The sequence below is a fragment of the Notolabrus celidotus genome, chromosome 8 (genome assembly GCF_009762535.1).
Source record: "Notolabrus celidotus isolate fNotCel1 chromosome 8, fNotCel1.pri, whole genome shotgun sequence".
Lineage (NCBI taxonomy): Eukaryota > Metazoa > Chordata > Actinopteri > Labriformes > Labridae > Notolabrus > Notolabrus celidotus.
The window spans coordinates 311,746-336,181 of NC_048279.1; the positions used below are offsets into that span (position 1 = coordinate 311,746).

The following is a 24,436-nucleotide window of genomic DNA, read 5'->3' on the forward strand; positions in this document are numbered from 1 at the left end:
TTTCATAACGAAATCAGTTTAATGAGCCTGAAAAGAATCCATAACATTTGACGTACAAAGATGTTGAGCACAGTTTAAGTCCATCAGTCCTGGATCTGAAGAATGCTCCTCTTCTCCAGATCATTCATTTCTTTGAGGATCAGAGCTGCGTTGTAACGAAGCTCCTGGAACTTAGACACAGGTACCTGGAAAAGAGAGAGTATTCTAAAGACTGTCACACTGAAGGTGTCCAAGCCTAAGCTTAACCTCTGACCTCCTTGCAAAGGTCAAACTCAGGAATAAGTGGAATTTTATTTCTGTGTCTCAGATTCTTTTATTATTGGCTGTGTTAAATGCTTGGATCTGATTGGTAAAAACCCTTGACCCCTCAAAAACAGTGATTGATTCTGCATAACAAGAGCAAAGACAAAGACTGACACGTCACATCTAGGGTTGCAAAGGGGTGGAAAATTTCTGGTAAATTTCCAGAAAGTTTCCAGTGAATTTCAATGGAAAGTTAAGCTGGGGAATTCTGGGAATATTCCAAATTGGAAACTTTCCATGGGAATTAACTGGGAATTAATGGGAATTATGGGAATTGAGGGTAATTTAATGGAAAGGTATCATATCCAAGCATAAAGATTTGTTGTTATAAGCAGACATCCATCCAAAATAGAAATCATGTGCGCATGTGATGGAGGAATGCACAGTGCATGTAGGGGGCGTGGTCTCAATAGCCCTGCAGTAAGTAGTGTGCTATGTGCATGTGATTGAGGAATAGCATGTTCTTACTGTTCATAATTTGACATAGAGTGGTCTAGACCTGCTCTGTTTGTAAAAGCGTCTTGAGATAACGTTTGTTGTGATTTGGCGCTATACAAATAAAGATTGATTGAATGAAAAAGGTTAAACAAAAACCACAGTGAAAGTCCTCTTGAACAAATTAGCATCACAAAGCAACATCAATCCTGCAATTACAGTATGAGGTAAACAGGGTGAAAGTAGGCCTGTGTGTGCAACTTAAAGATGTAGTGGTAGTATGCAGAAAAGAGGAGAGAGCTGCTGCCCGCCATACCCACATTAATTAAAAACATCTGCTAACGTTATGCGACCTTAAACAACACTTTGTCTCCTCTGCTTCAAAGTCGTTCCAAAGTGCCTCAGCAGGAGCTTCCACCAACACGCAGCAGCTTGTCCAAAACTCACTGCATGAGATCGTCTCTGGACAGCAGGTAGACACACACAAGCCAGAGTAGAAGTGTGTCACACTGTAGCTGAAGTGCTCAGTGAATCATCTTTGAATGTCACGTGTTACATATAGTCTACCTCTGCATAAAGCTAACAGGTTATCAGTCCTTTATTAAAGTGGATTAGCACTGTTCTTGTTTACTAACTTAAGCTGAGTGTTGTTCTAATGAAGCGTCCTGATCAGGAGAGAGCTCAGAGCTGTGTCAGTCTTGAGAGACAGAGTGCTGACAGTTGTTACAGTCACTTTATCTCATGTGAAAGTTAGCAAAACACTGAATTCTACATGATCATTACTGGTCAGGATTCAAACACGGAGTGGACAGCCTCACAGGTTGATGCTTTTGGAAATTCAAATGGGATTTAAGGGATGGAGAAATGAGCCAGATAAATAACGTAAGTCGTAATAGCACACAGTATAGAGATGTAGCTTAATGTCACAGTGAGTTCTGCATTAAAAGCTTTATTGAAGTAATTTAATGGAAGGCTTTTAGTGGAGTTGTTAAAATGAGCTAAATAAGGGGCGCTGTTGGCTTTAAGTGCACGTCCTTTATATAGTGGTCCCTGGTTTGACTCCTGGCCTCGACCACTTTCTGCATGTCTTCCCCCATTCTCTGCTCCCAACATTTCCTCTCTCCTCAGCTGTCTTATCTGCAGTCGAGGCAGATGTCTGTCTAACATGAGTCTGGTTCTGTTCGAGGTTTCTGCCTGTTAAAGGAAGTTTTTCCTCACCACTGTAACTATGGAGAGAATATTGTGTCTTTAATATGCAATCAAAAATAATGGATTTGAGAACAAAAAACAATTTTGCAAACAAAATTATGATTTGAAAAATATGAAATAATGCTATGAATAAAGGAAATATATTTGTGATTAAAAATGTATCTTTATAAATCCACTCTTTTTTTGTTACAAACAGAATTATTATTCTCACGAACCACAGATTCGTTTGCGTTTCCAGTTTTTGCATTTGCGTTTCTACATAACTGTCATGGGCGGGACCTCCCCTGAGAGATGCAAGAAGCCTCCTGATTGGTCAGTCTCACTCAGAGAGATGGTGTGACAACTTCCGCCCCAACAGGTTGTTGCCGCGAAGGGAGACATATCAACATGGAGAAACAGGTACGTGTTGCGTAACATACCTGTCTATTTTCTGTCTTATTGGTGCTATTAAGGTTACACTTGTCGTTCGTTCTTCCAGTGTTTTTTTCCCCTAACCGTTTTAGACGGCGGTATCAGACATTAACACCTAACACGCTGTGTGCTCGTCATTAGTGACTGACTTTATTACCGTTTATTACCTGTGAAGACAAGGGAAATTATTCTCCATGAGTGAAAACAGTCATAATAACAGTTACCTCAGTAAACTGCTTCCTGATGCTGCTTTCTGGTACCAGCGACAGTGATAAATAAAACATGATCAAACCCTAAGGGTTGAAGATCAGTGAAAATATGGCCCCTTTTATGCTTTTAGTTTCTTTTTACTTAACTTAAAGGAGGAATGACCCCTCAACAATCCACACACACGCCTCCTGATTTGTTCTGATAGTATATCTAATGAAAAAGTTAGTTTGTTTATTTATAAACAGGCCGATAACTATGAAATTAGGATAACTGTCACTAAAGCCGGGCGGTAATAAAGTCAGTCACTAATGACGAGCACACAGCGTGTTAGGTGTTAATGTCTGATACCGCCGTCTAAAACGGTTAGGGGAAAAAAAAAACACTGGAAGAAGGAACGACAAGTGTAACCTTAATAGCACCAATAAGACAGAAAATAGACAGGTATGTTACTCAAAACGTACCTGTTTCTCCATGTTGATATGTCTCCCTTCGCGGCAACAACTTGTTGGGGCGGAAGTTGTCACACCGTCTCTCTGAGTGAGACTGACCAATCAGGAGGCTTCTTGCATCTCTCAGGGGAGGTCCCGCCCATGACAGTTATGTAGAAACGCAAATGCAAAAACTGGAAACGCAAACGCAAAAACTGGAAACGCAAACGAATCTGTGGTTCGTGAGAATAATAATTTTGTTTGTAACAAAAAAAGAGTGGATTTATAAAGATACATTTTTAATCACAAATATATTTCCTTTATTCATAGCATTATTTCATATTTTTCAAATCATAATTTTGTTTGCAAAATTGTTTTTTGTTCTCAAATCCATTATTTTTGATTGCATATTAAAGACACAATATTATCTCCATATGTAACTAGCTAAATACTACGAGGTGCAATGCTAATGGTGGATTAAGGTGGGGTCAGACTGAGTCTTATCCTGTCTTGGTGTTGGGTCATAATTTGACATAGAGTGGTCTAGACCTGCTCGGTTTGTAAAAGAGTCTTGAGATAACGTTTGTTGTGATTTGGCGCTATACAAATAAAGATTGATTGATTGATTGATGCAGCTAAAAAAATGAACGTGAACTAGTGTGTGATCTTGCACAACACTGCACAAAAGACATGAGTAGACGCAAGTTATTGTCTGGTGGGGTTTGGGTGGAGCAAATTAGCAACATGTTCAAAACTTGCTTCATTCGCAAATTCGCAAGAGTTGAAAAATGTGATCTTCAGCGAATCATTCATGGCCAATGAGCACAGAGATCCTGCTAAAGAACAGACCAGCGGAGGAAACATCGACAGTGACCGTGTTCCAGGTTGAAACAGGAATAAAAAGGAGTCATTTGGAGGAAAGTGAGGGAAGAAGTCGGATTATCTGGTAAACTGGGAGTCCAGTGTTTGCTGAACTGACTCAGACACTCTCAAAGAAAGACAAAGAAAGTGACAAAGAACAGGGCGTGTGTATCTGCATGTGTGTGCGTATGTGGTTCAGTAAGAGGTTTACACACCTTTATCTCATAAAGCTGATCTCTGTGAAAGACACCCGTTGGAGCGATCAGCCTGCCCTGCATTCATTTCTACTCTTTGCATTTACGAGCAGTCAGACTGAGTTAACATTTAGTCGATGAGTTTGTTGGCGTTATACAAATAAAGAGTGATAGATTGATTGATTGATTGATTGATTGATTGATTGATTGATTGATTGATTGATTGATTGATCAATCAGCTATATCCAGAAGCCCTGTATACCCGACAGTTACAGAGGATGGCTGGTTCAATTTTAAGCAGTGACTTCCACCCTTTAATCCTTGAATTTCAGCTCCTCCCATCTGGACAGAGGTATAAGGTCCCGGTATGCTCAACCAAGAGATATAAAAGCAGCTTTGTTCCAGTAGCCATCAGTTACATAAACAAGTCACAGTAATACAGCTTGATTCTCTATAAACCAGTTCTCCACTATTAAGTATTTATGGACCTTTGTATCTTTTTTTTGACTTGTGGCACTTTCTTTCTTTTATCTTGTTTCTGTCTTGTTTTTATTGACCAATGGTTGATTTTATGTCTATCTTGTTGTTATTGATTTTGTTCTTGTTGATTGCTCATTTCCTGTTTTTATTGTTTTTATCAAGGGTTACCTCTTAGGCACTAAGCACTTTGTCACTTTAGTTTGTCATTTATTGTCTTGTCCTGTTTGTTGTTTTGATGTTAAAAGGAGGCTGACTCACTGCAAACTAAATCTACCTACCGGTATGAATAAAGTAACCTTGACCTTGTCCTTTCAATAAAGGCAAAAATGCCCCAAAATATAACTTTAAAAAAAGAAGCTAAATTAGGCGATAGAGCTGACGCCACCTGCAGAGGTTGATAACCTGGCCTCTGTTCCAGATTACTGGCTGTTTCCTGGGGCCAAGCTGACCGGCATACCCAGTGGGTACTACACTTTCTTCTGACAAGTGCCTCATCAACCCCACTTAAAAACACTGAACTATCCCTTTAAACCCAGGACCTGGATCATTCTGCAGCTTTTAAAGTAAGTTTTATTAGAAGATACATTCTTGGATGACTTGTTTTAAACGTACTTGAGAAACATTCATGAGCCCAACACCTGTGTCTGTATGTCACAATGATCCTCTCTGTCAGCAGGAGTCAGTGCTCCTCTCAGTGACAAACTTCACTGACAGAGCTCTGCATCACTTCCAATAGCTGAGGGCTATGCTAACCGCTGACCCTCGTCTGTACTACAATGTTAAATAAGAGTCTAGAAATAAAAGCTTTCAACACTGGTGTTTAAATGACAGGATCAGACATGGGCAAACCTATGTTTGTATTATAGAACTATATATTGTACTATAGTATTTCAGTACCGGGGGATCTAAAGGGGGAAATTCAACTTCCTGTTTAATCAGAAACAAATGTTGAAGTACCTCAAAGCACTGAAGGCTGCCGTCTGACAGTTTCATCTGCATCAGGATCGACGGCTGCAGGGCCCGGGCTAAAGAGCTGGAGCGAAAAAGGAGACACTTTGTTGCATCATTTTTAACATTGAACGTTGAACATTGTCACTTTGAACCACAAAATCTCCTTTACCTGGTAGAAATGGCCACATCCACTCTCCATTTAAAGTCGTGTAAGGCAGGAAGGTGCGGATCGTTCTGGGAGGTCACTGTCTCTAGAGCTGCACGCCTGCAAATATGAAGAGGTTTGACATGTTGATGAAGACTGCCTCTGTTAGGATAAACTGTGTGGAGAGCCTAGTGCTTCTACTGAGGCAAAAAACAAACATTCCTATGACAGAGGAAGAGGTGAGGTGATGTATGTGTACATGAGCCAACAGGACTGAACAGTACTGCAAGGGTGAACATGTGAAGCTGGCGCTGTTTACCTTCACAGTAAAATAACAGCACTGGAACAGCAACATGACATTATTATTTCATTCAGTGTTCAGGCACACAGACAGTGGATATAACTTCATATAAACACCATGCTGTGGAGGGGAAACCAAGTATGAACATTGACCTTACTGGATGGGGTTTTGATATAAACAACAGAATGTATTGTTCTCTATTCAGACAGAAGACACATAGAGAGTTAACATACCGACTGCCAAAAACCACACTGGCAAAGTCTGCGATGAAGTCTTCAGGTATCCTAATGACAAACACAAACCCACAGGACAGAGCATCAGTTTGAGTTAAAAGTCTGTTGTATTAGTAGGTCTGATGAATGTGATAGAAAACATGATGCTTGCCTCAACTCTCTGAGATCTTCTTTGAAGGCCTAAAGTGACACAAACAAACACAAAGTTTAATTTCTGTTTACAGCTTGCAGAAGTTTAAAAACTTGTATGCATATGGAGAGGAAGCATTGAGCATTTAAATCCCCTGGCCCCCCCAAAAAGTGTGCCTCAGATTAGAATACATGTTGACCTGGTCTTAGTAATATTATGAATAATAACACGGCCAGTCAGCTGTGTGTCAGAGGATGATCTCTTACCCTTACCCTCAAAGCAGGTAAGGTGTTCAGCATGGTGATCTAACCCCAGTAAGAAGCGGACCACCTTTGTGGTGCTGAAAACCCAAAGTTAACCCTGAGTGTACCTCGCTAACTGCAAATCCTGAAGTACAGGCCGCCAAGACACGTGGTCAGTTACTCAAATACTCTGTCAAACACAGAGATGGACACAAGTCTTCATAAATTAACTATATTAGAGGGTAACCTTTCATTAAACTTATATTTGTGACATGTTAAATTACATTTTTCAGGCTTTTTTCTGTAGTTTTGAAGATTTTAGCTCATAGCTTATGAAAATCTGAAAAGTAGCATCTCAAGTTATTGGAATATTTCCTCAGATCGATCAAAAAGAAAAAAATGTTGACCTTCTAAAAGTGTGTATTCTCAATACTTGGTTAGGTTCCTTCACTATCAATTACTGCATCAGTACTGTGTGGCATCGAGTCGACCAGCCAACGGTTCTACTGAGGTGTCATTGAAGCCCAGGTGGCTTTAATAGTGACCTTAAGTGAGTCCACATCCCACCCCACAGCAAACCATGTGGTGGTAGTTTGGCACTGTGGGCAGGCGCTAAGTCCTGCTGGAAAAGGAAATCTGCATCACACAGGACTTCCACCAGATCCGCGTCCCATCCGTCTCTGATCCACTGTGGTCCGGCTCTGTGCTCTCTCGTCCGTCAACACCCACTGGTTGTGTTTTCAGAACTCAGCACGGAGCAGGACCTCCGGACAGCTGGAGTCATGTGACCGAGGTTTTCCCACAGTAATTCCTGAATCAAGGATTCTCCTCCTCCTCTCCTCATCCATGTTGTCTTTCTGGTCCTCTGAAAACCTCTGACCTGTTGACTCCAGGCCTGGCTCCGCTCATCATGACTTTGGTTTGTTGTTGTAGTTAAGTGAAATACGATCTGGTGATAACACAGAGTGTTTTACTCTGAAAATTAACCGGATGTTTTCATTTTGTTTTGGTGAAACCTGACTTCCTGTCCCGCTCCATCTGCTCTGTTGAGATTGATGCGTCGTGCTCCGGCATCCGGCAAAAATAGAAGTCTTGTGTATCTGATCCGGATGACTCCAACCTGCTGGATCAGACACGCAGCCGGAACGCAACGGAGAGGATCCAGTGGAAGTTAACACATTGCCTAGAATAGACACTGATCAGATCTGGTGCTGTGACGGATCAGTGACGGACCGGACACAGATCTGGTTGCTTTTAGCCGTCACCATAAAGCTTGTGAGCAGATGGACTGAGCTGAGGAAACTTAACAGTTTTCAAACACCTCAGACTCTGTGCCTCTTCACTTCTTCTCCAGACTCTAGGACCCTGATTTACCCATTAAATGCTAACTTTACTGTCAGTCCAGTTATTTTTCTCTTTAGCCATGGAAAGTTGTACTGATGTTGTCTCTGGTCCAGCAGTGTCTCTGGTCTAGGAGTGTCCCTGGTCCAGGAGGGGCTTTATATTGGGAAAGCAGCAGTTGTAGTCCCTGTCCTGTCCGTGTTTGATGGCTCTTGATGCACCAACACCCCTTTGTCTACTTCCTGTGAAGCATTTCCAGGTTCTTGAATTGACTTTTCTTGAAACTCCTCTCAAGGCTGCGGTCATGCCTGCTTCTTGTGCACCTTTCCCCTTCAGGTGAACTTTCCATTAATCTGCTTAGATACAGCTCTCTGTGAACAGCAAGCCTTTCCAGCAATGACCCTCTGTGGCTCTGTGGCTCTGTGGGTGTTCATTTTAGTCTTCTGGACAACTGACAAGTCAGTAGTCTTCCCCATGAGTGAGTGTACTGCACTAGTCTATGGCTTACATGGCTTTAATAATTTACTCAAACCCTAAACCAAATATCCTAATGGTCTGAAATGTGTCAGCTACAGGCAATAATTATCAGCATTAAAATAGAAACATGATTTAAATATTTAAATCTACATGAAATAGTTCTAAACGTATCACATTTTACCAAAATAATTGATTGAAATTATTGAAATAATTTTAATTATTGTGATAGGCTGTAGCATGTTGTGTTGTAGCACGTCTCTGTAGCTGTTTTGTTTCCTTGTTTAGGATTCTTTTAGGTGATTTTGAATTGAAATTTTGAACATACTAGTATGAATACAACAGTCAAAAGTTGGACCCTATTCATTCTTATATATATATATATATATATATATATATATATATATACATATATATATATATATAGACATATATAATTGTTCTAGTTTTCTAAAGCGACGGAGGAGTTTAATCTTATGTGTGCAGTTAACTGGGATATCAAAAACATTATCATTCCACAGAACATGGAATGACATTCTTTGACAGTAATGGTACTTTTCAAAATGTGTTTTGTGGAGAAGGCCTAACCAATCATAAGGTTAGTAAAGTCACAGGTCGTCCAAACATGGGATTTGTAGTTTTAAACCCCAGCTTACATCCGGCTTTAAAGATGATGACGGGATGCGGATCGCCTCCGACAAAATCCTGTACATCCCTGCTACGATGTGACCGAGCCTCTCCTGTGGAACCGTGCTGGTCTCTGCTATAGACTTCATCGACGCTCTGCAGTCCTTCCTCTCCAGGGAACTCACAACAGCTGGACACACACACACACACACACACACAAACGCACACACACATACACACACACACACACACACACACACACAGACACACACACACATAAATTCACGTGCGTTTTACTCACTTATCAATCAATCAGACTTTACTTGTAAAGCGATTTTCATACAATGACATTGTAACACAAAGTGCTGTACATAAAATAACTTAAAATAGAATACATCAAAAATATTAAAAATAATAATAAATGGACACCCCATCCTAATCCTAACCCCAGCCCCGACCACAATAATTCTTTAATTAACGAATTAAAGATAAAAAGACGTTTCTGAACGAACTGAGGAAACGCTGTTATGATATAAACACTGGAGGAAACATAATATGTTAAAACTTGCCAAAATAAAATAATTAACTAAGATAATAAAACACTAAAAGATTAAAAAAGGAAAAGAAACTCAAAACACTCAAAAAAGTGACTACAATTTGAACTACATGCTAAATGAATAAATCAATCAAACTGCTGTAAGAATAAAACTCAGTTAAAGCGAGACTAAAAAGGTCAGTCTTGAGTTTGCTTTAAAAATGTTGATGCTCTCAGATCCCCAGGTAAGGTGTTCCACAGGCGTGGGCCGGGATGATAAAAAGCTGCCTCCCAATGAGTCTTTTTTCTAACTTTTGTACCATTAAAAGTCCACTACCTGAAGACCTGAGGGCTCTCACTGGCTCATATGATAAAAGCAAATCTGATAAATAAGAAGGAGAAGGCCAATTAGAGATTTAAAAACCAATAAAATGATCTTAAAATCTATTCTTAAAGATAAAGCTTACCCAATGTCAGAAACATAACCTATTCAGGCCAATCCATAAAGGCTCTGTCAGTGTATATTACAGTAGTTCATGTTACGAGACCAGTGTGTTTTCTTTTTAACTTGGAGAGGGAGAGGCCAAGGTTATCCACCCGGAGAGCAACAGATCCCCGTGCTGAGAGAGAGATCAGGGCCCAGAGGACAGTAAAGGAGGATGAGGGGGTCTACATGCTGTCACACACCTGGGATGCTGTCTTAAGACTGTCCAACAACAGAATCAAGTAGAGTGCCAAGTGAGCTTGCACACACAAGGACTTTGATGTGGTGATTAGACACCGATTCTTGACTACAAGACAGTAAGGGCCATAAATATAGAAACCTAGAATCTAATCTAGAAATTCTAAATGAAAAAATACAAAATACAAAATAGAAATACTATCTGTACATGGGGGCGTGGTCCTCCTGTCGCTTCAGGTAGGATGACCACACCTCTATTCTATGCAGTGGTCTGCTGGGGAGCAGGGAGCACAGAGAGGGAAGGAAAAGACTTAACAGACTGGTCAGGAGGGACAGTTCTGTCCTGGACTGTCCTCTGGACTCCATAGAGGAGGTGGGTGAGAGGAGGATGTTAGCCAAGCTGACATCCATCATGGAAAATCCCTCTCACCCCCTGCATGAGACTGTGGGGTCCCTGAGCAGCTCCTTCAGCAGCAGACTGAGACACCCAGCGCTACACGTGATACTGTTTATGATTCACACCGACAAACTATTGTATCCATCCACATGTGAATCACACTGTGTTTCTCATACTGTGTATGTTTTTAATAACCTGCTGCAATTTTATCTGTGCAATAACTTACCTCACTATCTCTTCATCAGATAGAAGTTTACATAGTGTGTATATATCCGTTATATTTGCCATATTTTATTTTATTCTATTTTTATTTTATTCTGTTTTCTAAAAGTGTATTCTATTTGACCTTTATCATTACTATTGTTATTCTTATTATAGTTTTAACTATGTAAATACATTGCTGTATTCTCCTGCTGTCCTGTGTTGTAAGCTGCTGTAACAAAAGAATTCCCCCCAATGGAGGATCAGTAAAGTATATCTTATCTTATCTTGACTACAAGGCAGTAAGGACAATAAATATAGAAACCTAACATCTCATGTAAAAGTTCTAAATAAAAAATGACAAAATAAGAATACTATCTGTCCATGGGGGCGTGGCCCTCCTGTCACTTCGGGTAGGATGACCACACACCTCTATAAATGAGCAACCTCACGTGACTCTTCAGAGGCAGACTGCAGGAAGTTTGTAGTCCAAACACATCTAAGTAAAAAGAACTGTCTAACATGAGATAATAATCCCTTCTGATTCAGTTCGGACATACTACTGAACAGCTGTGCTATAACAAACATTCAAAACCCCTATACATCCCTAGACTACAGCTAAGCTTGAAGACAGTTCTTACCTTTCAGGAGTTTTCTGAACGTCTCCTGGTCCACATCCTTAAGGTTTTTGGACATGGACTCTAGTTCTGGTGGTACTCTGCCTCCCCAGAAGCTGGAGTCCTTCGCATGACTTGAAGACATGATCATCTGGCGCTGTGTGTTTTTGTAGAGGTGAGTACAGGAGGATATTTGAAGCATACAGGTTGCAGTCTGTTATGCTACCTGGCTAGTTTACTTCCGCCTTCCTGTCACGAGATTCTCGTCTTCATCCCGGTAGTCTCGCTCTCGCTCGCTGAGAGCTTACGTCACCACCGTTGGTAGAAAATGGATTTGCAAATGGAAGCTGGAGAAATGAGCACAATCTGATCCACTAAAGGTTAGTGTTTTATTATAGTTAGCTTGTAAGTTATGAATCTAACAGGTTTGTTTATCGTGTGTCTTCAACCTGTGGAGGTAATGGTTCACAGCTGTCATGTTGTAGTTTAGGAAACACTACGTGGACAGTTGAGCTTTAGCACCCGGCTAACTTTAGCGGCCGTCTGTGTTGTTCCTCAGTGACAGGCTGCTGCTCTCCACAGAGACTCTGTCTTAATGTGAACACAGATTCAGAACCTGGCCTGTGTCTGCAATACTGGAGCATCATATTATACTAAACAGTGCGTCCATGAAAAGGTGTTATGAATGCCCCTGTGTTCAGTGTTATTGAAGCCTTCTTCATCTGAGAGCTGACAACAACACCGTAAAGTAAACAAACCAGACTAACCGTGTCATTATAACCTCCACGTGTTGTGAGTGGAAACCCTCAGTAGTGATTTAAAATGATCTACAGTATGTGATAAAATATCCCGGGATATAAAGAGTCATTAAAGTAACTTTTGAGAAGGGCTCGCATTTCAACAGCCTGGATTTAATCCTGTTATTCAGCGGAGAGAGTGTCACATATTATATAACTGTACACTAACCAGCCAGAGTATGAGCTGCCCACAGGTTTGATAGGAGGAAAAAGACCTTTTATTGGTGCATTCATACTTCTGGAGCCTTGATTTCAATCGATCAATCAAGCTTTATTTATAGAGCTCCTTGCCTACAAATCAAATGCAACCCAAAGAGCTTTACAGAGACTGAAAACAAGAAAGAGGGAGAAATTAAATAATAACTGAACATATTAAAAAACTAAAATAGATTTTAAAATATAGACTAATGCACACCGACAACAATAAAATATGTGTAATTAAAAAAAGGTAAAGCATCAAATTAATATTAAGAATATTTAAAAGGGGTAAGGATGAGAGTTGAAAATAAAATTAAGGCTAAAAATGTCAATAAAACTGAGTATATAAGATAAGATAAGATAGTCCTTTACTCGTCCCACAACGGGGAAATTCAAGTGTCACAGCAGCAGAGTAGACTGTGCAAAAAAATATATAAAGCAAACAAGAGCCTATAAAGAACAATTATTAAAAAGTTATTAGCAATCATAATTAAAATTAAAGAGGTAAAAATTAAGCATATCTATAACATATATATATATTATTGGTTATATAATCTGAGCACTGCAGGAAGAAAAATATACATTAAAATAAATAAATGAATGAATACATAAATAAAAATAAAATAAGATAAACTGTTAAATATAACTAATAAGATTATAAAGTAACATTCATATAACAAATCAATATAACAGTAAAAAGTAAGTAATACAATAGTTAAACCCCACATAAAAAACAGACTGAATAGATACGTTTTGAGTTTATGTGTAAAAGTCTGAATATCTCTATCAGCTCCTCTCAGATCCTCTGGCAGGCTGATCCATCGTCTCAGAGCGTCGTGTCTGAAAGCAGCGTCACTGAAAGTTTCTGTTCTCCTCTGAGGAACAACTAAAAGAGAGGAGCCGGAGGATCTGAGAGGCCTTCCTGGTTTATACACTAAAAGCATCTTTGAGATGTAGTCTGGTGCGAGACCATGCAGCACCTTAAAAACTAGTGAAATAATTTTAAAATCAACATGTAAAGAAACAGGCAGCCAATGTAAAGATTTGTAGTGTGCTCTCTTTCTGGTCTTCGTTAAAACTCCTGCTGCTGTATTTTGTATTAGTTGCAGTTTGTTTATTGTGTTCTTTGTAGAACAGAAAGGATTGCAGGAGTCTAACCTGCTGGTAATAAAAGCGTGCATTAGTCTCTCTGTGTTGCTCAGAGAGAGAAACAGTCTCACTCTAGAAATATTCTTTAAATGATAAAAAGCTGTTTTTGTGATTAAACGAACATGTGATTTAAAATTAAAATCAGAGTCAAATAAAACACCTAGATTTCTGTCTTCTTGGCTTCAGCTGCCAAATGATCACCATCAGCTAAACCAATCAATAACTATCATCATGATTTCAACCCTTCATAACATGAGCTGTTTCAAGTGTGTGACTTAAAGGGTCTTCAAAATGTTTTAACAGATGGAAACATGTTTCAGTCGACTCAAATAAAGAACAGTTTGACTCTTTTCCTCTTTGGTCAGGTCACTTTTCTTGCCCATGGTCAAAGTTGAATAGGACCTTCATAATAATGTGGCACACCTATAGAATAAAATAGAATAGAATGTACTTTATTAATCCCTAAGGGAAATTCAGTTGTTTGGTAGATAAAATTATAAAAATCTCATAAAATAAGTAATTCAGGTGTCTGTCAGCTCATCTCCCATTGGTTAGAGAGTTGTGAAGCCTAATGTCTGCAGGGATGAATGATTTTCTGTATCTCTCAGTCCTGCAGCGCAGAGAGATGAGCCGTCCACTGCTGCTGTTTCTCTGGTAAACCACAAAGAAGCTGTGAAGTGGATGATCTGTGTAATTTAGAATGACCTCTAGCTTCTTCTGTGTGCATCTCTCCACCACAGCCTCCAGTGAGTCCAACCTGGTTCCTATCACACGTGCTCTGTGATAAAGGATATTAGAAAGCTTTGTACATTCAAACAAAAAGGTTTTAGTTAAAGCACAAGGCCTTAAATACATCAGACTAAAACACTTTCTTTCTGAACATCAGTCTTCCAGATTTTCAACAAAAGGTTACCTGCATAATAATTTGGAACACAGTGTATGTCCATCCTCATGTCTGAAAACAGTAATATGTCTGTTTACATAACCTGACTGTAGCCTGTTAGATTATTATGAGCTTTCAGTCCAGGCTGCCAACAATGCCTCTTCTGTAAAGGTACACTTAAAGAACCTGCTCCAGCTCTTTCTTTAAAGCAGAGACAGAACTATGAATATACTGACTGACACAAGTAAAGCATGATGCTCCCTGTTTGTTCTGATTCAACTGAAGAAGATCAGAAAGCTTATCAGGCATATTCAAAGAGTTGGTACTAGATGAGGTCTGGTGTCATCTCCACTCAAGTGATAGAGACTTCACCTTCATGTTTAAACTACATGTAGTTAGAGCTGGGCGATATGGAAAATGATGTTACCACGATAAAATATTTCATATTTATCAATATCTATAATTATCACAATAAATATCAAATCATTATTTCATTTAAATTTAAATGCAGATTTTTGCTCCTGAGTGAAAGTTGAAGAAAGCAGACAGTTTGTTAGTTTGTATCTGGATTTAGTTTTCTGATGAACTTCTTGAATCCATCATTTCTGACGGTGTTAACAGGAAGCAGGTCTTTAATGTGAGATGAGATTTTTATGAAGTTTTAGTTTGTAGATTCTTATTTTTCTCAGGTTGAGCTTATTGCCTTAATTTGATTTACATTTACAACAACCATATGTCAAATTGTCTCCTGTGTATACGTTTAGTAGAGTATTGTTTTGAGTTGTGCTCTCCTCTTTAAGGTTACTAAGGATTACAGGCAGAGTGATGTTGTTTCCCACAGTGCAGTGAATGCATCACGGTTATTCAGTGTTCAGTTGTCCTACGGTCACAGTGGACATTAAACGTGTTCACAGCAGAAGTTGTCTCTGTGCTCTTCCTTTACCCACATCCTGAAAGTGGATTTAATGAAGTGTATGAAGTTAATATTTAACACCGAGTCGACTCAGTGTCAGACTAACGACTCGCTGACCCTCGTCTCAGCTGTTTATATTCTCCTCTGAACGTCTTTAAGCCCCGCACCCCTCTCACCCTGCGACATGATTGGCTGTTCAATGCCTTTTCCTCTTCTGTCAAATGATCGGTGGCAACTAGCGTTTAAGGGTCATTAGCGCCCCCCTCCATTTTAGGTGGCCGGGGATGTAATTACATGTTTATTTATATTGATTTTTTTAACGAAAATGTTTTATATTTATATCGAGAAAAATTATATTGCGATAATTATCGTTATCAACTTATCGCCCAGCCCTGCATGTAGTTACTCCAGATTAGAGAGCACCGAATAACAGAGAGAACAAAGACTCAACAACTGTTTCTGACCACAGTCCTGTCACCATGAAGGTGCTTTGGGATTATCATTTTAGATACAGGAGTCTTAAGCCTGGTTTATACTTCTGCATGTTTCATGTGAATCAGCTGACTGAAGGTGTTGCTCACAGCGGAGACGCTCAGCTGGGGGCTGCGGCTGGGTGACAGGTCTCCGCGAGCGCTTTCTTTCTCCACCGCCGGACTAATTAGTTGCGCTCCCGGCTGACACCTGACCACATTCACATGATTATTTTTGTCAATAAGAATGAGTAGACAGAAAACTGAACACTGAGTCTGAAATATGTTTCTGTTCAGTTCCCTTGTTGAAGTCTGAGCCTTCACTTTTATGGCTGTGAGTCTGCAGAGATTCTGAACCTGCTCCACATGTTGATATTCAGCATGTTTAACATTTTAAACACCTCAATATGATCCATAGATATTCAATACTGTCAGTTATATACATTGTGTTGTGAAGGAATGTTTGATTCAGGGAAAAAAAACGCATTTGGCATTATTTCTGATGGAAAACGTTTACGTTTTTTAAATGATTAATCGATAATTGAGCGTTAAAGATAGGGTTGGTTGTCACAGAAAACTAGCATTAATTTGAATGTAGCATGTCCTCAGGACTCTGTCTAACTCCTCCCCCCCTCCCCCTGGAGTTCCTCCAAAACGACGCCCCCGCTCACATGAGCAAGCGCCTCTGATTCACGAACATATGATGGTGACTGATTCTAAACCGGTCCTCAGCACATGGTTTGTGTTTTGCACTACGTCAACTCATGTCTCACTCAGCGGTAAGAAAACATCAAAACATTCTCATAGTGAAAGTTAAAAACACAAACAAACATGAAATGTACGCTCTGCAGGAGGCGGGCAGAACGGGATTTGATTGGTTTCATCATTTGGCTCCTGATAGCAGGGATTGGTTGGTGTTTTCCCAGGTTTACTCCGGCTGTAGATAGCAGCTTTTTTTACCTCTTTTTTAAGAACACTTTATATATTGATTACCATCGGGATATAAAGATCATTTTAACCAGTATAACAAAAAGTGGATCTAAATCTGACGACCAACCCCAGCTTTAACATTTATAAAGATCGATCACGGAGAATATTTGAAATTTGCATCCCTACTCTGAATCTCTGTGGAAAAGGAAACAGAGATCATAGTGGGGTCGGAAGCAGGCGACCAGCTATCAGAGAGACCACACTGCCCTCAAGCCTTTCAGCGGTGAATTGCTGCGACACGGACACATCGACGCACAAGTATGTGGGGCTCACGTCAGTGTTGACCACTGCTGCGTAGGGTCAACACAGAAGTATAAACCAGGCTTTAGTGTCTCACTGCTAACAGACACATGAAACAGGAAGTACAGTCGGCTCTGTCAGGATACTTTGCCCTAAATGATCATGGTACTGTCTCAACTTCAACACTATGGGATACAGGAAAGGCCAAAATACAGGGGGAAAGATCTCTAAGGCTTACAGAACAAAAGAGATTTAGAAACAGAAATGTCAGAGAGGGAACACAAGCAGTACAGGAAGGGGGAGGGGCTTAAAAAGCTTAGGGAAACTAGGCTACCATTGGATGAGGCATGACCATATAAGGCAGATGGGGCCCCAGATTCATCAATAGAAAGGGTTATGAAATGGGAAATAAGGCTGGCAGATTAATGGTCTTACAGCTAAGGAAGGCCCAGTCCAACTACACAGTCTCTAAAATTACACAGACTGAGACCCAACCCAAAGGAATATCAGCATTTACAAAATATCATGAACAACTATACAGAGGTCAGGACTCCAAGCTAGAAAACATCTGAGGTCCCGAGAACCCCCAGAATAATAAATGAACAAATGATGAAGCTGATCCTCTCCTTCCGGTCACACCTCAAATCAGTCACCAAGTCTGCCTTCTACCACCTGAAGAACATCTCCCGTCTGCGTCCATCTCTTTTCGATTCAGTTGCCGAAACCTTCATCCATGCTTTCGTAACCTCCCAGTTGGATTACTGCAATGGAGTCCTCAGCTGCCAGGGTTCTCACGCACCAAGCCCTGGCAGCACATCACCCCAACTCTCATTCACCTCCACTGACTCCCTGTAAAGTACTGCGTCTCCTATAAGCTCCTCCTCCTCACCTCCAAATCCCTGCATGCCCTCGCCCCCCAATACCTGACTGGCCTCCTCCACCAACACACTCCATCCCGGAACCTACGGTCTTCAGACCTGGGTCTCCTCTCCATCCCCTGGACTAAGCTGCAGACTTTTGGAGACAGAGCTTTGAATGTGGCAGCCCCTACTCTCTCCCTCCCGACATCCGCCACGCCCCAACCCTGGACACTTTTAAAGAAGCAGTCAAAACGCACCTTTTCCTCAAGGCCTTTCCCCATTAGATATCCCCACCTACCCCCTAGACCCCCGACCTGACCCTGTGAAGCGACCTTGGGTTCCTTGAAAGGCGCTATATAAATATCAGTCATTATTATTATTAATATTATGATGAGAGCCCATTAAAGAAGGGGAAGTTAAAGATACGACGGTCAAACTCTCAGACCCCTCGTCTACAAATATGTTTATCTAAAGGTGGAGCTGTGTTCAGATGTCACTATCCTGGAGGCTGTTCACATTCCCCCCAGCTCTACAGAGGTATACAGACTCTGTGACCGGCTCCATAGGGAGGATGTCACTGCAGTGAAGTCCATCACCACACAAGCCAATCAGAAGTCCTGAAAGCAGGAGATGCTGCCTTCAGTACTGGTGGTGAATCGGCTTTGAAGTCAGCGAGGGCTCAGTATGCAGAGGATTCAACATGAGTTCTGTGACACTCTGGAAACTCTGCGCATGTGGCACGGCATCCAGGTTCAGCACCCACCCACCGTGTTCCGACTGAGTGGTCAGAAAGACCAGAAAAGAGCTCTATAAGTCCGTTTACCATCTTTGGCTCTTTTCTCTCATCAGGTACTTTGACCATGTCTGAATCTCTGTATGAGAAGTTCCTGGCCCCGGAGGAGCCGTTCCCTCTCCTCTCCCAAAGAGCCAACCTGAGTGATGTGGGGAACCTAGACGTCAGTGACTTCAGCTGTCAGCTCTCATCATGTCACAGAACAGACCCTCTACACCGCTTCCACAGTAACAGGCAAGTACAGAGTGTGAATGTGTGTGACACAGTGTGAGTGAGTGTGACACAGTATGAGTGTGTGTGACAGAGTGTGAGTGTGTGTGACACAGTGTGAGTGAGTGTGACACAGTGTGAGTGTGTGTGACAGCGTGAGGGTGTGTGACACAGTGTGAGGGTGTGTGACAGTGTGAGTGTGTGTGACACAGTGTGATTGTCTGTGACACAGTGTGAGGGTGTGTGACACAGTGTGAGGGTGTGTGACACAGTGTTAGGGTGTGTTACAGTGTGAGGGTGTTTGACACAGTGTGAGTGTGTGTGACACAGTATGAGGGTGTGTGACAGTGTGAGTGTGTGTGACACAGTATGAGGGTGTGTGACACAGTGTGGGTGTGTGTGACAGTGTGAGGGTGTGTGACACAGGGTTGGGTGTGTGTGACAGTGTGAGGGTGTGTGACACAGGGTTGGGTGTGTGTGACAGTGTGAGGGTGTGTGACACAGGGTTGGGTGTGTGACAGTATGAGTGTGTGTGACACAGTGTGAGTGTGTGACACAGTGTGAGGGTGTGTGACACAGTGTGAGTGTGTTTAACACAGTGTGAGTGTGTGTGACACAGTGTGAGTGTGTGACACAGTGTGAGGGTGTGTGACACAGTATGAGTGTGTGTGACACAGTGTGAGTGTGTGACACAGTGTGAGTGTGTGTGACACAGTGTGAGTGTGTGACACAGTGTGTGTAGGATACACTGACGATTCGTCCGATTTTTTTGTTCACGATAGGGCTGTCAACGAATATTCTAAATTCGAATATATATTTAAATAAACTGAGATTCGATTGTGAAAATTAATATTGGACTGTGGAAAAAAACACGTCGGGGGCTGCTTTGCGAGTGGGCGCACTGCATGACGGGTCAGGGACAGGTCACAGGAGTCACACATGCACAGCGTGAAGCAGACCGCAGAGAGAAATCCTTCCATCCCCAGATCCTCAGTGCGCTCTGAATGCGAGATCTGGCCTCTTCACACTGACTGTCTTGTGTTTTTGGCAAATAACCTGTCAGGCCTAAGACTCTGAATTAACAGTGGACTAAAAGAGCCCAACAATCAGTGACACTGGGATAAAATGCAGTTTTTCCTCTCTTTTTTTATACAAACGCCAAGAATGTAAGTGGACCACTTTTTCGTTTTTAACTTCAATTAATGTTAATAATATTTGCTTCAATCACTGAATGAAGCCTGTCTATATTAGGGACAAGAGTCAGGACCTTTAATTGCTCGCACAAGTCTTGTTCAGCACTCACTCAGCACATTACACACAGAGAGAGAGGGGAGGGGGGCTAGCGAGCGAGCGAAAGGTCTCCGGTCTTAAAAGTGTCACGGTATAGACCATTAGGTCATTTACTTGTTTTGTAATGTGTAGGTTTGTTTTAGGCATGTTATATCTTAAATAAAAATACATATACAAGTAGTTATGTCTCCTTGTATTCGTTTGTCCACCTGTTATTGACATAATGCACAAATATAGATATTCAAATAGTTTTTAAATAACTCTTATTTTATTTCAGTCCTCAGATATGGACAGTTGGGATATATATTTGTTCTCTTGTCTTTCTTTGTAAACAAAGTCATCCTTTTTCATTTTTAAGGTGTGTTGTAACTCAAATTAAACCACTGCACACTTTTTCAGCACCTTCAAAAAAACTGAAAATGAGCGTACAAAAATACCTTGTTGGAAAATTTCAGAACAATTTCAAAGAAATGGAAAGTGAACGATTCCCAAATGAAAGTATGAAATGTTCAAACAAATGTATTGATGCAGCTTGTTTTAAACAGTTGTGCATCTTGTCCAGGTGCAACACTTACTGTTTTTTTGTTCTCTGCAGGTGGAACCTCACTTCTTGTGGGACCAGTGTTGCCAGTTCAGAGTGCAGCGAGGAGCTGTTCTCCTCTGTATCTGTGGGAGACCAGGACGACTGTTTCTCTCTTCTGGATGACCAAGAACTCACGTCTCTGGACTTCTTTCCTGAGGGCAGTGTTTGCAGCGATGTCTCCTCTTCCATTAGCACTTATTGGGACTGGTCAGACAGCGAGTTTGAATGGCAGGTTGGTCACTAGTATGCCTTTTTTCCTTGTTTCTTTTGATTCATTAATGTGCTGTAGTACTCAGTGATAAAATAACAAACAGGTTGGAAGTGATATGTTTGGTCTTTGTTGTTAATGCTGCATCTTGTTCTTTGTCTCTGCTTGCTGGTGTCCTCCCAGTTACCAGGAAGTGACATTGCCAGTGGCAGTGATGTGCTCTCTGACATAATCCCAAGCGTTCCAAGTTCCCCCTGTCTGTTTTCCAAGAGGAAGCCAAAGACCCATCCACATCGCAACCTAGATGAGTTGCCATGGAGTGCCATGACCAACGATGAGCAGGTAAAGAGTTCTAATAACGATCCCTCTGTTCTGTTGGTGTTCAGGATGGTCCACAGTGAAACAGAAGACTTTACTGAAGCTGAAGAGTTGAACTAATGAGGCAAGGGAAACTATTATAATTCAGTTTGGATCCATCTGTCTTATGTTGGCTGTTATTTTAGTGTACAAGTATCTGTACTCCTTCAATACAGCATCAGCCATGAAACAGCCAAAACACAACACTACACATAATTAAGGCATATCATAGTCCAGAACCTTGGCCATGGCCCTAAAACTGCACCCTTCCTTGACACCCTGATCGACATCTATTGACCCACACTTTCTCCACCGTGTCTGTGTGACGTACAATTTTACCTCTAACATTGGATGTTAATTACATCCTTCCAACACTGTTCTCTGGGAGTACAAGGACATGTTGGAGATCGGTGTGTTGTTGTGATATTCAAACGTTAATCTCCTGAAACGTTTATAACTAATTCCTAAGTTTTGAATATCTGAAGTGATCCTGGTTGTTTAATCTATAATCCTGTTTCAGCTCTTGAAAAAATATGACCTGCCCATTTTTCCTAATTTTATATAATACTTTTATATTGTTTGGAATCCATTATTTAAAGCTCTCCCCAAGGGTCCTAGGGGTTAAATGTTTATCCCAGCAGATCCATCCCAGTTGTCGATTTTTCGGCACCAACTTAAACACAGTTGGAGTGTGAACAGAATCTTAATCCCTGGTTACCCCTCCGTCTGCAGCGAGGCCTTCAATTTACATTCTTGTACATGTCGTTGCTTCCCAGTCCTTTCAGATTTGACCTTCAGTCTTTTACCATCCATATAAACCGTGAAATGATCTTATCTAAATTATTTGTCAGGTATAACAACCGCCAGTGATTAAAATAAGTAAAGAAGCCATTTTTGATATTACCTTTAATAGGGAGACTAGTCTAACTTTACAGACTTAGACCTGCTCCTTTCCAGGCATAACATCACACCCAGCTGTAACACAAACAGGGCTTAAGGCCCTGGGGTGGTTTTAGGTTGACCACAGTTTTGGATCCTTTTCTAGAAAAATCTGATGTGTATTCAAACATTAAAGACAGATCTCTAGCAGCAATATAAAGCACCAGCTATTTTCAGTGTCAAGCTTCAATTAGCATCAAATACACCACAAGTTAAATACCTCCTCTCTTACCTGTTCAGTCTTCAGTGCTTCAGGCAGTGAGTCCAGGACCAGGGTAACACAGTCCTTCTTTGTTTCCACAAACAGGTGGAGTACATCGAGTACCTCAGCCGGAAGGTGAGCACAGAGATGGGCCTGAGAGAGCAGCTGGATATAATCAAGATCATCGACCCTAATGCTCAGATCTCCCCGACCGACAGCGAGTTCATCATAGAGCTCAACTGTCTGACCGACGACAAACTCAAGCAGGTGGGTAGTAACAAGGTCTCCATCATGAAGTCTTCAACTTTACAATGTTCACCTCTGTGAAGGGACAGCAGAGGAGGTACCCGACACCAACTGAGCTGGACTAAAGAGCCACAAAAACTCCACAGGCAGCGAGACTCTTCAGAATCAGCTTTATTGGCCAAGTATGCTTGAACACACAAGGAATTTGACTTTAGTAAACTGTGCTCTCTTTTTACAAGGCATAAGAATAGGAATAAGAATAAGAACTACAATAAAAAATAAATTAAAAATCTAAATATATCTTTTAAACTGCGGTCTCAACAACAGGAGCTCATGCAGTGCAAGAACACCTCTCAGTCCTGGACTGTTAACAGGTCCCTGATCATAGTCCAGGACTGAAACGTCTTCATGCACTGAGCACCCAATGTGTTGTCCTCTCCTGTTTTAGTCAGAGACTGTATCTGCTGAGGAAGCCTGGAACCTTGATGTGACTCTTCAGCCCAGTATAAACGCTGTATGGGTACTTCTTCAGCTCACTCTCAGACCACGCACCAAAGAGTCCAATGAGGTTTAATGAGAGGGGAGAAACCCGCACAATAAGACCACAAAGGCACTGTAATAACTCTTCTTGTTCCACTTTTTGATATGTGTGATGTCCTCAGGTGAGAAACTACATCAGAGAGCACTGCCCGAGGCAGCGGGCCAGCAGCGCCAGAGAGGGCTGGAAGAGGAGCAGTCACAGCAGTGCCAGCACTGGAGGCGTAAGTGGAGCCAGCAGCAGTAATGCCAGCATGGTCAGCTCTGCTAGCTCCTCCACTGGCTCTACAGCCTCCAACTCTGTAGCAGGTGAGATGATACCTGGTTTGTAAGTCATGTAGCAGTAGCAGTGCCCCCCATGGAGAAATCTTGATCCAACAGTGACAGTACCTCGAGGTTCTCTCCTCTGATTGGTTTAATGTGTCCTCCTGCCTGGTCTCAGTTGTTTCCCACATCTGGTTGCAGGTGGTCCAGCATCAGCCTGCAGTGGAAGCAGTGTTGCCAACATTAGCAGAGCTCACAGTGACGGAAACCTCTCCAATGCTGCAGAGCGCATTCGAGACTCTAAAGTAAGACCTGTTTGTGTGAACATAGACCCTGTATGTAATGAGTGATACTCTGCCTGACTAACACACATTTCACTTTAGCCTTTGGAGGGTGTATTTGGACCAGAGCTGGAAATGAACTTTGTCTTCCTGCCACTGTGGCTGTATTTACAAATGTGCCAGTCACTCTTACTGTCCACCCTTTTTAAAATAACAACACTCTGTGATGGACTATTGTCATAAACTGCTGCCAGTATTCAACTCATACATTATATGATGAAGATCATCATTTCAGCTGCTACAGAAAGTACTAGTGTGCTCTCTGCTCCCTCTCAAACAGAAAACAATGTGCCATTGGTTCCTTTAGTGCAGCCGTGTTCTTCAGGACTGATTTACAGTGCTGTGAAAAAGTATTTGCCCCTTCCTGATTTCTTATATTTTTGCACATTTTTCACAGTGAAATGTTTCAGATCATCAAACACATTTTAATATTAGACAAATGTAACCAGAGTAAACACTAAATGCAGTTTTTAAATGATGATTTCATTTTTTAAGGGAAAAAAGTGATCCAAACCCACCTGACCCTGTGTGAAAAAGTATTTGTCCCTAAACCTAATAA

General features: G+C 41.3%; 2 protein-coding genes across 3 annotated transcripts in view; one reads left to right on the top strand and one right to left on the bottom strand.

The window, feature by feature from the left end:
* commd5 (COMM domain containing 5) lies at window positions 1-11,701 on the bottom strand. The gene is made up of 7 exons (XM_034689629.1): window positions 11,432-11,701; window positions 9,005-9,165; window positions 6,313-6,341; window positions 6,162-6,212; window positions 5,652-5,747; window positions 5,489-5,564; window positions 1-185 (listed from the first exon to the last, which is right to left on the bottom strand). Exons 1-7 carry the CDS (start codon window positions 11,607-11,609, stop codon window positions 84-86), a joined length of 693 nt encoding a protein of 230 aa, XP_034545520.1. The 5' UTR covers window positions 11,610-11,701; the 3' UTR covers window positions 1-83.
* The window catches only part of fam199x (family with sequence similarity 199, X-linked), a 17,207-nt gene continuing 4,035 nt past the window's right edge, over window positions 11,265-24,436 (top strand). The window contains exons 1-7 of one of the 2 annotated variants that reach the window (XM_034689628.1): window positions 11,265-11,582; window positions 18,757-18,934; window positions 20,796-21,015; window positions 21,175-21,333; window positions 22,595-22,756; window positions 23,398-23,581; window positions 23,738-23,841. In XM_034689628.1, coding sequence (XP_034545519.1) covers window positions 18,768-18,934; window positions 20,796-21,015; window positions 21,175-21,333; window positions 22,595-22,756; window positions 23,398-23,581; window positions 23,738-23,841 — 996 coding nt within the window. In that variant the 5' untranslated portion in view covers window positions 11,265-11,582; window positions 18,757-18,767. Of the gene's footprint in view, window positions 11,583-11,657; window positions 11,788-18,756; window positions 18,935-20,795; window positions 21,016-21,174; window positions 21,334-22,594; window positions 22,757-23,397; window positions 23,582-23,737; window positions 23,842-24,436 lie in introns of those variants that run through there. The other variant, XM_034689627.1, reaches the window with a different exon arrangement.